Here is a 16,938-nt window from a genome sequence, read left to right as displayed (position 1 = left end):
TACTCGAATGGAGTCTTCTGCCAAAATATAGCTCCAGGCAGCAGATATTTGACAGCATTTTCTGCGCTCGACACTCAGCGGAATCATTGTTGTTTGCCTCAAGGGTATAAGAACAGCCCGGGGCTATTCTCATCAAGAGTGTCAGAATTATTACAAACATGTGTCTAGTGGGCTGTCTCCTATGTAGATGACATCTATCTGACGGACGATGAATTACTTGAACACTTGGGCAGGGTGAACAACATAATTGTGGGATTCGACAATTTGGGTTACAATTTAAAAAAGATCAAAAATTGTCCATCTCAATGTCCTACTTTTGGGATATGAACTGTCAGGTGAAAGAAAGAGCCTGAAAGCCAACTTTTTAGAAAAGTGCACGCTTCTCCAACCTCCTAAGAATCTCAAAGGTTTGCAATCCATTTTAGGATTTCAAAATTTTGGAAGAACATACATTGTACATTACTCAGAAAGAGTAAAACCTTTCCACGGCTTAATCGGACCTGATTTCACACCACATTAGTGGACACAGCAACACACAGATACTCTCAGTTTAGTTCAGGCTGACATGATAGCATCTAAACATTTGCACACTAGTGTGAATACCACTAACTTGGGGGCATATCAGCAAGGGCCGGCGATTATTGTCATTCAGCGCGCTTAGTGCGAGGATAATTATCGCTGGCTAACGCTGTATTTTATTGCTGAGATAGCGTGCTATCAGCAACGCTCAACTCAACAGCGATAAAATTCCAGGCGCAAGCTGGCAAATGTGTGATTATCGCTGGAAATCCAGCGATAATCGCACAAAGTTTGGCTATAGCTTGTTGATAGGGCAGGTCAGACTCAGTCATGATATCCACCTTCCATTGGATATCATGGCGAAGTCAGATAAAAAGCAGGTGTAAGGAAAGTAGCGATAACCGCGGTTAAGGGAAAGGGCGCTAAGGCAAGGATTCACACGATAGCGTGACCTTGCTGATAAAGCGATAACATTATTGCCGCTTTTTGGCCGAAAACGGCCGCAAAAGCGGCGATAATTGTATAGTGCCGCCTTGATGATATGCCCCTTGGTGATCTGGGTCGTCCCTGGATTATCAGGATATACTTACCTCACATTCAATGAAGGTGAGACAGTTCCACCTGCATACAAATCACATTTATACACAAATGCTGAAATGCGATTTGCGGCAACTGAAAAAATATTGACCACAGTACAGACTGTGGTAGTGAGGGAAAGAGCATTAGAACAGGGGAAGCGCATAATTGTCACAACCCCGGTAGCATCTTTAGAGGCTTTTACCAAAGCAAGCATTCCAAATGCAAAAGCACTGCATCCACAATGGATACAATGAGCAAATTCTCTCACTGTAACAGATGTAGATTACAAATACTGTTCTACACTAAAAACACAAGCGTTCCTGCAGTACGAACAAGAATACCCTCTCCCGAATGAAATCTTGCCTCTAGAGAAATATGAAAACATAATTTATACTTATGGATCTGCTCAGCCTGCCATAGGAAGTAAAAAACAGAATAGGGCTGCATGTGCTATAGTGAAGGGTTGGATGTGGGACGGTAAATTCGATCCAAGCAATAGGACTACACAATCTCTAGGAGATTGACCAGCGCAGTTGGCAGAGCTGAAAGCCCTGAAATTGGCACTTCAGTACATAGATCGGGAATTCCCCACACTGATAGTGTGTGATTTGTTTTACTGTGTGCAGTCCTACAATGAATATCTTCATTACTGGGGCCAGACTGGGTTTAGAGATTCCAAGGGTTGCACAATTAAACTTAAATTGTTATGAGAACAGGTGGCAAAGCTGAAAAGAAGTCTGCCACTGGCTCAAGTTATTCACACATTGAGTCACCAGTGTGTTGACATGCACGATTCACTGGCTGATGAAGCCATCAAGGCGACAGTAAGAACTGCTGCCATTGCTGCAATCACTCGTTCGAGCACGAGGATAGACGGAGACATACTGATAGCTGTCAACGCCTCAAAGAATGGCTCTGCCATCCCAAAAGGCTTTCCACTGAAATATTCCTATAAATTAGATGCGCAAAATACACTGTATGCTCAAATTCCAGGAGTGGGGATAGAGTTATACCAAACACAGTTTGCAGACTAGGTTTAATTGTAGCTAACCCTGGGCATAGTACTACGCTCTGCTCATGCAGCGTGAGTAGTTTGCGCTACTATGCACTACGTGAATTGCACATAGCACAGTGCAAAAACACATAGCGCGAGCTAGCAAAATCAACATCCCGGCGAGACTTTTTCGCGAGCATGGAAAATAAACCTCCTGGCGAGATTCTCAATGTGGGGAGGTCAGGTTTCTCATTGCGAGTGGTCGCGTATGCTCGCGACCGCTCGCGATGAGAAACTACCAGTTCGTATTGAGAAATGTGCCGCTCGAGTACAAATCTACTCGAGCGGCAGAAAACGACCGCTTGCACTGTGCAAGATGCTGTTTGCAATGATTGCACAGTGTGGACAAGCATCCGGCACTGTTCAATAAGTGCGAATATCATTTCCCTACCGCACTACGCAGTTCGCGTAGCAACACGTAGCGTGTTTGTGTGAAGTGCACTTTGCGTAGCTACACGTAGTGCTACTACACAAACTACGCCCAGGGTTAATTGTAGCTGCTCACGAGCGTCTGGGCTCTGCACACGCAGGAGTCACTGTTACAGTTTTGTTACTAAAGTGGCGATTCTGGTGGCTGAGTTTGTCTAAACAAACAATGGCTTATGTCTTAAAGTGCGACATCTGTCAGCAGATGAAAGGTTCTACCGTAGCACGGCCACCACAAACACTATTACTCATTTCAGACAGACCTCTCGCATATGTCTACTTGGATCACTGCGGCCTCTTAAATTCAGATGGGGCCTACAAATACATCTTGGTGGCAGTGGATTCATGCTCTAGATTTCTGTGGGTTTGGCCTCAGCGCTCGGCTGATGCTCAAACTGTTTTAAAGGATTTGCGAATCTTCATCGGGACATACACATTTGGCCCATTACATTCTGACCGTGGCCCTGTGTTTAACTCTTGGGCTTACAAGGAAGCCAAGGAAAGTCTGGGTGTGGCCTTGCAGTACTCCTTCCCTATCATCCTGGTGGAGAGGAAAAACCGGGACCTAAAGCAATCCTTAACAATAAGGGTATTAGGCGCGGTGGTAGTTGGGTTAATCAGCTATATGGGTCCAGAGGGCACTGAATAATATGCCAAGAAAATCCTTGGGAGGACGTACCCCCTATGAGATCCAGTTTGGGACAAGAATGTGGGTACCTGACCTTGATTGTGCCAGCACAGTAGCGGATGTAAAACCATTTGAATTGAATGATCATTTGGCTGTTTTACAAGAACTCAAGGAATTCCGGGCATTACAGAGCAACATCCAAGTAAAACGCACCGCCACTGGGGAAGTGAAACCGGTTCTAGCAAGACCTGTCTGGGTCCCAAAGGTTGGGGACCTGGTCAGAGAAAAGATCACGGACAAGAAGGAGTTTGGGCCGTCCGACAGAACTCCTGTACCTGTCCTGGTGGTTCAAGGACCAAGAACAGTGCTTCTTCCACCTCTTAGCGACCAAAAAGAAAAACGATTCGCCTCCATTGATCTGATCAAACCACACTATGTGGACGATTCTCAACAGCAGGCCGCGTGGGGCCCTGAGTAGCCGCAGATCTCCTCTCGCTACTATACAGGAAGTTCAGGTGGAAAGACTAATAACGTTCCAAGACTCCTCTGCACAACATGCCGTAGTAGCCAATAATGGAGTATGAATTACACCTGTTGAAACAGGCCAACATCCAAATGAAACTCAGACGCAAATTGCAATTTGGCCCAATAATGAACTTTACATCAACGTGCCTTCACAAGAAGCAACTGCCAGTTCTGCAAATACTGCTGAGCTCCCAAGGATAGCTCGAACTGCGTCTGGCTACTTCATCAACTTCAATTACTTTTTTCAGATCCAAGTGAACCTGAGCAAACACCACCCATTTCAAAGAAAGAACAATTTCAACAATTCTATCTCTGGCTGAAAAAGACTTACTTTATGTCCTCTTGGTTGCATCTTTGGTTTGCAGTAGGGATCCTGTTCCTGTTAATTTGGATTGGTATAGTAATTGTCTTTTTCCCACTACTAAACAAAGACTTGTCCCTAGTGAACATGTCAGCAGTTCCAGTAGGGGATGGTATAGTTTGGGCTAGGGTTTCCTATGATGCATTTGGTCCTCCTGAAAATGTGAAAATTTCACTTGTGTTCAAAATTTATATGAATGATTTCATTACCCAGAGTACACTCTCTGATGATTGGGACATTGAGACTGTAACTACTATGCTTTCAGATTTAGAACAATCTATTGCATTTTCATACAAGGAACTGTACGAAGATACACCTGACTTAAGCATGTATTATTACCAACATTATAGTCATCACTTTTTGCATAGAGCAGGTGTTCTGCGCACTGTAAACACTTACCATCAATGGGAACATTGCCCGGCACCACCGAAAGGTAGTTCTGCCACATTTGCACGGAAATGTGCATACTTTTCAGGGTTTATTACATCAGACCCAATGTCATACTACTATAAGTTAGTACAGACTAATGCAATTGAGAAGAAAATTATACTGACAAATACCAAGCTCATATATTCAGCAACTTTCATCTCCCAATTGTCTATACAAGGTTTTGACTATTGGAGGGGCACAATAGACACAAAATCCATCTGGGGGCGAAAGATTAGCAGGTTCAGGGAACAGAGGCTTTATTTAGAGCTCATCTCATACCATTAGAGATAATATTCCTGAACAGAACAGTGCAACAAACTACCTGTTACGCTGTTACGGGTTTGCAAAAATTAAAGACCTGAAAACACCACACATCCCCTTACCCATACCCATTGCAGGTATATCAAATGACACACTTACAAGTGAGGAGGTACTGGATGCAAGGATACCGAATGGTACATACAATTCCACAGCTCCCAATTGGTGTCAAGCAAGATTCAAGGGTATCATCAGAGTGTTTAGTATTCAAAGGCTTGACCCACGCTATGGATACACAGACGGCCCCGGGGTAGTGACTTCTTATAATGTTGGGAAGTTGTGCCTAGAATGGCTCAAAACCTCAACATTACAACAGGTGAAACACCACTTGTCTCTTCTAGCTGACAACATGGATCCTAGGGATTTCTTGTAAGGTCCCAAGAAACCATGTAAGAAATGCATATATGCCATCTACAATGAACTGTGTAAAGTCTACCAACAGGATGCTGCTGAGAGATTACTTAAAATCAATAGGAATAACCTAGAAAAGGTGCTGGCTGTGGTAAACAATATTATGACTACACTATCTTCTCGTATTTATTCACTGAGCAACATTGGGTCCACGACAATTGACATAATGGAATAAGATTTGTCTATTCTACAGCATGGGTAATCTCAATTGCGCTCCATTATGCTTTTAAGCTGGACGCTACAATCACTGCATTCAGGCCACGTGCCATGGTGATAAATTAACAGCACAAACCTGTTCTCGGCTTACAATCTGACTGACAGACAGTTGACTATGGCACACAGAGATGCAACATACACAATGCTGCTCACTGAAAAATTTGAGAAGTTACCTTTCACTGTCACCATCTACAGAATGGTTAATTCATGGCTATATCACACTGCCAATCATGACATTTCAATTCCTCTACTGCCTTAGATACATCCAAGCAGGCAGATATGAAGTGTTGGGTGAAGGGTTCATACAGGAAACCTTGGAGTTACAGTATAGATACAGGTGCAGAAGTAAGGACACTGAAGTTTTCTTAAGTGGTACTGACTGCGGGATGGCTTTAAGTGGGTCTTTAGTGTGCAAGGAAGTGTCACTTCATGGAACGTGTAATGCGTCAAAAGCAAACTTATCTTGCTAATTGAAAGGCTCCCCAGCTGCAGTGATTCATCTGGTTTTTTAATTACTTTCGAATGGAAGTTATTTAGTGCTGAATGAGCAAGGCTATTGAGGAATGGCGACAGGCATCGCATATTTAGTCACAGTAAACTTCAGGTTTGTTTGCTGTAAGAAAGTATTGTTTCCCCCGGCTCACACAGTTAGGAAGCACCACTGTGGCCTTCATTGAATGTTTCCAGTACATGGTTTGATTCGCTGAGCAGACTGAAAGCCATGTTGTTTCAACAAAATGTGCCCTTAACTTCAGCCCGAGAGAAGTTTGATCTCCAGGCTGCAAGGTCTTCAGCAAAGAAACAGACCCTGGTCCGTACGAAATTCCGGATCCATTTCGGGAGAAATGGTTCATCATATCTTTAACATGTCTGATACGAGTGGGAATGTACTCTTATTTAAGAGACTTGGTTCAGGTTTTTTAACCACCTTTCAGACCATCTTCGGAATAATTCCAGCTTTCTTACACTCCGTACTTGAAAACGTTTTTGGAGGGCTTCCTTTGGTCCTGCTTTCGGTAGCGGGCATCCTGATTGTAATACTCTTGCTTTGCGATAGACGTCGCAATCCCTCAAGAAATGGAGAGAAAACTGCTGGAACGACGTTGTCATGAGCTCGTGGTGTTCTACCTGACTACACCTCGGCTGCGAGAGCTGAGTGAGCATTGGTTCCTGTCTTTCAGACTGGTCTGGCTAGACTTTGTCCTGCCTGTGTTCCGTTGCCTTTTCAGCAGATTTGGCTGTGTGTAAGACCTGAGTCTGACACTTCCATTGGTTGTGCCGCCAGACATGGAAGCGCTACTGGCTCCTTTGCAGGCCCACACGTGCAGTTGTCCACAGCATATTCCTATGTTGATGACAGCATTTCTAGAGCTTTGAAAGAATGCTTCCGCTCCTGTTGAAACAAGATATCGGCTCTGCTTCCGAAATACAGGCATCAGCATCAGGCGTGCAGGCATCTAACTCTTCCCCGGCAGCTGCCGTGGGAACCAAAGATGACCATTTTTGCTAATTGGATATGATACCGCAAGTTCTTGATGGTTTACCACCTGCAGATACGATGTTCAGCGATGTTGAATCTTCAGTGCAGGATTCATAAACAATTTTGCCTCTCCGGCGCTGGGAACTGTTTGGCAACTTTTAAAATGTTTACCAAATTGAAGGTCGAGTGTGACTTTGTTTTATTTTTTCTCTCTTCTCGGCTCTAATTGAGCTTCATGGCTTTCAAGGTGCTCAGTGTAATAATAACAATACATACAAATATAGAGGACCTTTGAACGCTTCTTTAGGGAAACATAAATTTCTTTTATGGACATTTTTTTCAGGCTATCAACACTGCTTTTTGTATGTTATATTATAAGTGTTTTTTTATGCCTTTTAATAATGTTAGCTTTATCATTACCTAGCTGACCATGTTGACCTTTTGATGAGGAGTGGGTGTCGTGTCTTTTAGGATGGTCACATCGATGTATACCCCATTTTTACATACATTATCGCATCCACACAATAACGATTCTAAACAGGTGAACTTTTACCTATTAGCTTGCTCCTGTCTCCTCGACACCAGACTCTAAGTATTCTATAATAATCCCTGTACCTGGCGTACATAAACATGTCCCCAGGCACGGCAGATTTATTCTGTATAAGGGTCACCACTTTTTCATCCTTAGCTGTGCATGATCACACTTGTTTAGAAAAGCATTGGTGATTGTTTTCAAAACATTTATGATTGTTTTCAAAACATCTATGGTTGTTTTAAGAACATATCGATTCTAGAAAAACCCAGCAAGTGACCACTTTAGTATAAAAGACCCTCTCCCCCTACAAATTAGAGGAAAATTCCTTCCAGGCTGAGACAGGGGGCCTGCATGCCGAATCTCCAACACGCCGCGGTCTGACATCCGACACGGACACTGGGTCCTTCGTTCTGCACCATCAGGTGAGGGGGCTGGCTCATCCTTAGGGGTTTCTTGGCTACAGATACACATAGCTGTATGCATCTACACCTACACATTCAGGTCAGGCTAGGTACATTTAGGCAAATTACTTAGGGCACACATTTTAGGAATATACAAGTGCTACTGTTTTTATCTGAACTGCTATGTTCATCTGTAGCAATATGGTAGAAATATATCTACTATTTACTATATTGGTACTTGCATTCTCTTTCATATGCTTCTGTCTTCTGATTGCCTCAGCACATATGTTTTACACCAGATTGTCGCTGGACCGATAAATAATTTTAGAAACATCCTAATCGCCAACCTGTTTTTTTTTCATAGAGAAAGCAAGCACGAGTGTCCGAGCGAAACGTAAGGTATTCCGTGATGCCCGAGGAATCAGGGTTGTCATGTTCAGTGGTTGTCAGAGACTACTTACACCTCTGTAGAATACAGGGGGTGGTAGGGGCACTGTAGAGCTAGCTGGTCTAACGGCTGACATATCCTTTGGGGGTGTCTAGAAAGCGGTCGGGACACCAAGCACTCAGTTTAGGTCATCTAAAATGCACAGGTCCTGGGGCACTCCTAGGAACTACATGACAGTGATTGGTCTGAGCGCCGTGACACGGCGCTCAGCCAGGGGCTGTAGGGGTGGCCATGTTCTCCATGCAGGCTATAATGCAGCCTGCATGGAGAAGGGGAAAGTGCGCATGACTGGTTTGGAGCCAGCCAAACAGTCATTACACGCTTAGGAGTTGGCAGACCAATCCGTCCCTGCCCTGCTCTGAGAGCAGAGCAGAAACCCGCCCACCAGCAAAGCAGCAGGAAGCTTAAAATTACAATAAAGCAAAGTTATTATCATTTTATGTTTCTACTATGTATGCAACGCACTGCTTAAAAGCAGTGAGGCGACGCTCCTCCGCCACAGTGGAGGAGCCGCCACTGAAGAGTGCATAAAAGAGTACTTCTGGATAACTAATTTATGCACTCCAAAATGCATTTGTGATAGGCCTCACAAAGCGTAAATGTGCCCCCAGGCAGAATAAGTTACACGTACACATCATATGTAATGCATGCTCGTCTCACAATTTCTATTATGGAAACAATTCCATTTGAAACAAAAAATCTTTGTAAATCATCCCCTACAACTTCAGCCTATTTCCTCATTTGTGTCACAGTTTAGCTTTTGTATGTGCCTTACTTTTTTTCCAAACCTTGCACTCTTTCCTTTACTAGTGTTGTATTCTATAGAGTACTAGTATGCATGTTGTCTGTCCTCATTTTCAATGGGAATTTTGTTCAGAGCAGAAAAAGGGTTTCATAGACGTTTGTGGGGAATAATAGTGCTTGTAACATGCACATTTTTATCTTTTTGTCAACATAAATTGAAACAAAGCATCAGGAATACATATTCCGACTTGCACTACACTTTTAATGTGAAAGAAATATTTACTGAAGATAAATGCTATCACAGTACTTGTTCCTGCTGAAAGAATTCAGGAAATCACAAATGTATACAGATAACTTTGTAACCCACCTGTATAATTCATAGGAGTTTCGAGTTCGAATAGGGCAACATCATAGCCCGTTTCAGCTTCTTGTTTTGTATAAGAGGGATGGAGAAAGATGTTTCTAACCTTATGATAAGGAGCAAATGCATTTATTTCAGACTGCATTAAAATGCCAGCGTAAACAAGCCAATTTTCAGGTTTGCTGAATCTATAAAAAATCAAACAAAGGCACAGAATATGATAACGAGCATGTTCCATTTCATTGGCATTCACACCAGGAGTTGATTAGGTGAATACAGTGCTCTATACATAATTTAGGAAAAGAATTAAACTTTAGAGAACAGAATTCCTGTTCAAAACTGTAATTTATTTCAAAGATATTTCAATACAAACTAAAATACAAATTAAATGTTAAAATGAATTTACCACCTCCCATCAGCACCATGAAATTGGAATAATTAGAACATATTATATGACAAAGGGAGACCGACGCCTGAATTTCGTACGTGAAAGTTGTAAACTAAGATGGATGAAAGGAATAAGACCATATAGCGCTTTACCTACTCCTACATCAAACGTACAATGTAGGAGAGAAGGACAGGAATACAAAATTTTTCTCAACATATGTAAAACCACAACATCTCAAATACAGATTAACTGCCTTAAAATTAGGGGGAAATACGCATGTGAAATAAAACTCCAAAAGAACACAGATTAATAATGAAAAATGAAGGAATATGACTGACAACACATCTACTCCATAACGTAGGTGTCTAGTGTTGCAGCTGTAGGTTTTTGTTTTGTTAGAAACTGGGTGACTGGTTGACTGGAGTGAGCCCTGGTTAATCAGCAACCACAATCCTAGCCAGGGTAAGGCATTAGCTAATTCAAAATTAGCCATTGCTTACCCTTCTAGTAGCTTGACCCAGAGCAGTCAGGCTTAATTTAGAGGCAATGTGTAAAGTATTTGTGCAACACTTCAAACAGTAAAACAGTAAAAACACCAAACAAAAAGATCCCATACCAGGTTAGAAAAATGGAGCAAAATGTATTTATTACATAAATAAAAGACGAAAATGACACAAATCCAATCAGTTGAACCCAAGTTATGAATTTTTAAATTAGAAACTGTAAAATAGCACCTAAAAGCAAAAAGCGCCAACTGGGGATACCTGGTTGTGCTGGACCGCGTCAAAATCAAAAGTTCAGGCCGATCACGATGGTGAGCAGATCAGATACATTCCCAGATTAGTCCTGCTGAAGGTCTACTGTCTCAAGATTTGTGCCAAGAGTCACGTTCACGTTAGAGAGGGCAGCAGGGAGCAAGGAGAGCATCACTGGCAGTGGTCAGCGTGGCATGAAGAGTGTGGCAAGCTGTGCAGATGGGTGGGCTGAAGCTTCGCGTTGGCGGTCCTCCACGGGCTGATGTGCAAAGAGACAGGCTGGCGGTGTGCTGATTTTCGGTGTGAACGGTACAGTTACGTTGAAAACAGGCCCGTTTGAGTTCAAGAACAACACAAAAGCTTTTTTTAAAGAGCCTGTGAGCCACCCCAAGGGTCCCAGATCTGGGAAGCACCACTTTGGGGTTAGGAACTCCCGGCAGATGGGTCCAGGAGATGTTGGGGAGCCTCTTATGTCCCTAAGGCTCAGATCAGGAAGCCGACAGACTATCCCTTTGAGGCATTCAGGGGTCCTGGGTTAAAAATGAAGTTAGAGGTCCAGTTCTTCTTCCTCAGGAAAGATGGCAACAGGCAGCAGATCAGCACAGCAGGGTAGCAGTTTCTATAGAGCAGCAGTCCAGCAGAGTGGTGGTCCTTGTAGCAGCACAGCAGGCTTTCTTCATGGCAAAGTAGCCACAGGTCCAGAAGTGTACTGAAGAATTGGTGTCTGAGGTTTTTGTTTTATGCCCTGGTGCCCTAGTTCTGGAAGGTGGAAGAAGCTTCTAGAAAGTGGCTTTGAAGTGCACGGAATTCCATGACTCCCCTGCCCTTCAGCCAGCTTCAAGCTGGCTGAAGTGACAATGCAGGGTTGTTAGGCCCTTTGTGTGAAGGCCGAACACAGGCTATTCAGTTGTAAGTGGGGCTGTGCTCAGCTCTGCCCGCCCCCTCCTGCCAGCGGATGGCCCATCCCTGCACACCTAATCTCTCTATTGTGTGACTGTCTGGGAGTAATTCACAAAATCTGTCAGTTACTCACAGTCATGTGACCCAAGATAGGCTACAGGCATAAAAGGGCTAAGGACAAGAAAATGCCAACTTTCCAAAAGTGCCATTTTCAAAATTGTAATATAAAATCAGACTTCACCATAAGGTAGGATTTTAAATTCCAGTTCCAGACACACCAAACATGAACTAGTTATCTCTTCCTATTTGGAAATTACATTGGGAGAAATAGGCCTCACAGTAGTAAAAAACAAATGTGAGAGTTTTTGACTCTCAAGACATGTAAAACTTAAAAGTGCATGTCCAATTTTGTGATTACACAGCACCCTGCCCTATGGGCTACTTATGAGCTACATAGGGCCTACCTTATGGGTGACCTAAATGTTATAAATGGAGATATTAAGGCTTGGCAAGTGGGTGTAAATGCCCAGTTGACATGGCAGTTTGAAACTGCATTCAGGATGCCAAGTCAGGTCTGGGACATGATTTACAGTCCAAGTTAGGTGGGTGGCACAAAAGGTGCTGAAGGCCCACTGGTAGCATTTAATTTACGAGCTCTGGGTATATTATATACCACTCTACGAGGAGCAAACAAGTAAATTAAAGATGTCAATTTGTTATAAGTCAATTTAACCATGTTTTAGGGGAGTGAGCACAAGCACATTAGCAGTGATTAGCAGTGGTAATGTGCACCGAGTCCTAAGGCCCAAAAAATAAAGTCAGCAAAAATAGAAGAGGTGAGTCAAAATATGTGGGGGAAGACCACCCTAAGGCTGACAGGTATATGAGTGATTTATGTTGTTTCTTTATTTAAGGCACATATTTACATAATTGGGTGCAATTCTTATACAAAACAGGTCATTCTGACAGGGTGTTATCTCTCATTGTAACTGATAATCATGTTAATCTCAGCTTTCGGAACATTGGGCACCCACTTCATTTCTTGTCATTATGGACACAGTTTACATCCTGGACTTTTCACCTGCAAATGATTACTGCCACATGTGTTACCCTGCCTAGGTTAAAGGATGCAAACAAAGGAAAGGGTCTACTGAATAAACTACAAGTCCATCCAGTGCAAAGTACATGCAACATACAACCAAATTGTTACCACTCGAGGCATTTACACTAACTGGATTACATTCACCCCAGCCTGTTTAGGATCTGAGGTGGGTTAGGGGACAACTATCTCGCCTTGGGTAGAGTGCCCTGGAAACAAATCTCTCAAAAGCGTTTCCTCCTGAGCATATTTTGGGACCCTCTAAAGACAATTTGGCAAATAGCATTTTAATAAGTGATTCTGTGAGACAGACACCTTGAATACAAAGCTCAGAGACTAGGGTGAAGGTGCTCACTTGTGTGCAGACATACAAGATAAGTACTGATCGCTAATCCAAATTAAGGTGAATTTATAAATAGCGCAGTTTAGCCTCCAAAAAGCACTTCTTTCAGATATAGCAGATCAAACTCCCTTTACACCATTATACTTATCATGAGATCGGGGCAAAGAGTTAAACATCTTTGAACCCATAAGACGTTTTCCTAATATTTGCTTAGATGTAATTCAGTCCATAAAGATCACCTGCTGGAGTGGGCCCATGACATGTAGCATAACACGTTCGTTTGAGTTTGAGTTGGCGGGTTGACTAAGTCATTGAATGCAGCTAAAGAGGAATATCTTAAATTAGGAATTAAAGTTTATAAACTCCATATATTAGGCCACGCATAGGAGAGACTGGTCACACAAACGCATGACCATCACTTTAAAGGTTCTCTGAATATTAAGTTTAACTGATTGAATTGAGAGTATTGTACTGTTAGAAATGGGGCCTCTAGTTTGCAGTGGTTTGCACCCTGTCCAAGTAGGGCACCTCACTCTACTCAGGTTAAGTAAGTTACACCCTCAGAATAACCTGTACTCACCCACTTGGTAGCTTGGGAAGAGCAGTTAGGCTTATCTCAGAGGCAATGTGTAAAGAATTTGTACCCACACACAGTAGCACAGTGAAAACACTACAAAATGACTCTGCTCCAGTATAGAAACATAGCCAATATTTATGTGATTAAAACAAAACCAAAATGACAAAGATGCAACATACACAAATCAAGATGTGAATTTTCAAAGGTTAAAAAAAGTTTTAGTTTTTAGAAATCAATGGTTGTATTTGACCAGGACAAAGTATCTTCAATGTGTTAAAAATGGTGAACAGTCAAAATATCGATTTTAAATATCAAAGTACATTTATATCGAGTTTTAAATATCGTAGGACAAAATATCGACATCAGGAATATCAACATCCAGAATATCTAACTTAAGGTAAGAAATATTGATGTTGCAAATATCGATGTTAGTAATATCGATAGTAAAATTATCAATGTTAATAATATCGATATTTATGTTAGTGTTATGTATTTTAGTATGTATTTTATATGTATGTGTTCGATATTTGTTGTTAAGTATTGTACTGTTTTTTAAAATATGTGTATACATTTTTTTTAATTAGTATATATATTTTTTTTAAATAAATTATGCGTTTTTGTACCGTAGCGGGATGTGGGTTTATAGGGGAATAGGGTGGGAAGTAATTTAACTATAGTAAATTAAATAATAATTTTAAGGAATTATTCATTATTTTTAATTAAATGTGTTTTAGTTCTGTAGCGGGTTGTGGGTTTATAGGGGAATAGGGTGGGAAATAATTTAATTTCAATTAAGTAATTATTAATTATTAATTATTGGTATTAATAATTAATTTATTGTTACTTAATTATTAATTGGTAATCAAGTATTATTAATTGATAATTATATTATTTGTATGAATTTATGATTGAGTGGGTTGTGTGTTTATATGGGAATAGGGTGGGAAGTAATTTAATTTTAATTAAGTAATTATTAATTTTTAATTAATGATATTCATAATTAATTTATTTTTAGTTAATTATTAATTTGTAATTAGTTATTATTAATTGATAATTATATTAGGTATAGTAATTTATTATTGGAGTGGGTTGTGGGTCATAGGGGAATAGAGTGGGAAGTAATTTATTTGTAATTCAGTAATTAATAAAAAAACGTGGGTATTGATAATTAATTTTTTGGGTAATGAATTATTAATTGGTTATTGATTTTTATTAAATAATATTTATTGGTATTGCTAATACATTTGGGTGCCGATTCCGATCCGGGAAAAAAAATTTGCGTACGACTCGTATCCGTATATTTTTACGTACGAATCGTACAAGTACCGTACAAACTGCGAAGTACGATTCGTACGTGAAAAATACATACGAATTGCGTCGGGAAAATGGTCCGAGAGGGAGCCGTAAATTTTTACGTCCGAATAGCGTCGGGAAAAGTGTCCGACAGGGAGCCGGACATTTTTAAATGCAAATCGTAAAACAGAAGTCCGAGCGCGCAAGTACGATCCGTACCGCCCGTCCGAATACACAACCGCATGTAAAATGCCCCGTATGGAGCGAACGCTGTAGCCTACATGTACACGGGTAAACTTGTGCCCGGATACGAGCCGTACAGCCCCCCACACCCCGCACATGTCAGCACTGTACCCCTGTATGTCAGCACCGTACCCCCCCTCCGCACCGTACCCCAACACCGTAGTACAGCCCTGCACCTGTACGCACCACACCCCAGGCCCGTACCCCAGCCCCCACCTGTACGCGCCATACCCCAGGCCCGTCTCCCAGCCCCGTACCTGTACGCACCGTACCCCAACACCGTAGCCCAGCCCCGTACCTGTACGCACCGTACCCCAACACCGTAGCCCAGCCCCATACCTGTACGCACCATACCCCAACACCGTAGCACAGCCCCGCACCTGTACGCGCCATACCCCAACACCTTAGCACAGCCCCCCACCTGTACACGATGCACCCCAGGCTTGTACCCCAGCCCCGCACCTGTACGCCCCGTACCCCAGGATCGTACCACAGCCCCCCACCTGTACGCGCCGCACCCCAGGCCCGTCCCCCAGACCTGTACGCACCGTACCCCAACACCGTAGCCCAGCCCCGTACCTGTACGCACCGTACCCCAACACCGTAGCCCAGCCCCATACCTGCACGCACCGTACCCCAACACCGTAGCCCAGCCCGCACCTGTACGCACCGTACCCCAACACCCTAGCACAGCCCCCCACCTGTACGCGACGCACCCCAGGCTCGTACCCCAGCCCCGCACCTGTATGCCCCAAACCCCAGGACCGTACCCCAGCCCCCCACCTGTACACGCCGCACCCCAGGCCCGTCCCCCAGTCCCGTACCTGTATGCACCGTACCCCAACACCGTAGCCCAGCCCTGTACCTGTAAGCACCGTACCCCAACACCGTAGCCCAGCCCCTCACCTGTACGCACTGTACCCCAACACCCTAGCACATCCCCGCACCTGTACACACCGTACCCCAACACCGTAGCACAGCCCGCACCTGTACGCACCGTACCCCAACACCTTAGCACAGCCCCCCACCTGTACGTGATGCACCCCAGGCTCATACCCCGGCCCAGTACCTGTACGCACCGTACCCCAACACCGTAGCCCAGCCCCATACCTGTACGCACCGTACCCCAACACCGTAGACCAGCCCCGTACCTGTACGCACCATACCCCAACACCGTAGCACAGCCCCACACCTGTACGCACCGTACCCCAACACTTTAACACAGCCCCCCACTTGTACGCGATGCACCCCAGGCTCGTACCCCAGCCCCGTACCTGTACGCAACATACCCCAACACCGTACCCCAGCACCCTCACACAGCATTGCGTGTGTACGGATCTTACCTACGCGAAAATGACTCGTACAGAACCAGGACACTGTAAAACAGCACAAGGAGGGTCAATTCGACTCGCACAACACCACAAAACATGTCAACATGACAAAATACATCTCTATGACTGACCTGGCACATCCAAACAGGCAAACAGAGGCCCTAAATCACAACCACCTCTTATAACACACCCACCACAAATTCAAACCCAGCCACACCCACAAATGGACCAATAAAAAGGGCCCACACACACAACCCATGAGCCTTTGCAACAGACTCACTGCTGCCAGACCCCACAGACAAACAACTGCACCTTACTTACACCTTAACTACACCTTCACTTACACACCTTCACACAACCTCATTCACAAACACCCCCTCTTCACATTCACACACACACCTACACCTTCACACCCACACACCCACAACCATCCACACCCACACCCCACACCATGCCCACAGACAAGAATCCAAAGTTCACAAGGGCGGAGCTGGACCTCCTTGTCAACGAAGTCATCAGAGTCGAGCCACAGCTGTTTGGAACATTGGTCAGACAGACCAGCATAGCCCAAAAA

The 16,938-nt window shown here is 43.5% G+C and overlaps 1 protein-coding gene across 3 annotated transcripts in view; it reads right to left on the bottom strand.

Moving 5' to 3' along the window:
* LOC146862709 (plasma kallikrein-like) overlaps positions 1-16,938 on the bottom strand; it is a 640,898-nt gene that overhangs the window by 274,497 nt on the left and 349,463 nt on the right. For all 3 annotated transcript variants that reach the window (XR_014978168.1, XM_085641979.1, XM_085641980.1), the window contains one exon: positions 9,442-9,623. Coding sequence is in view for 2 of the 3 variants with exons in the window: in XM_085641979.1 (XP_085498105.1) it covers positions 9,442-9,623 (182 nt within the window). In the remaining variant the exon portion in view is untranslated. The remainder of the gene's footprint in view (positions 1-9,441; positions 9,624-16,938) is intronic.

The sequence above is a fragment of the Triturus cristatus genome, chromosome 2_2 (genome assembly GCF_964204655.1).
Source record: "Triturus cristatus chromosome 2_2, aTriCri1.1, whole genome shotgun sequence".
Taxonomy (NCBI): Eukaryota; Metazoa; Chordata; class Amphibia; order Caudata; family Salamandridae; genus Triturus; species Triturus cristatus.
The sequence above is the reverse complement of the archived record's forward strand: the minus strand, read 5'-3'. Positions and strand labels throughout refer to the sequence as shown.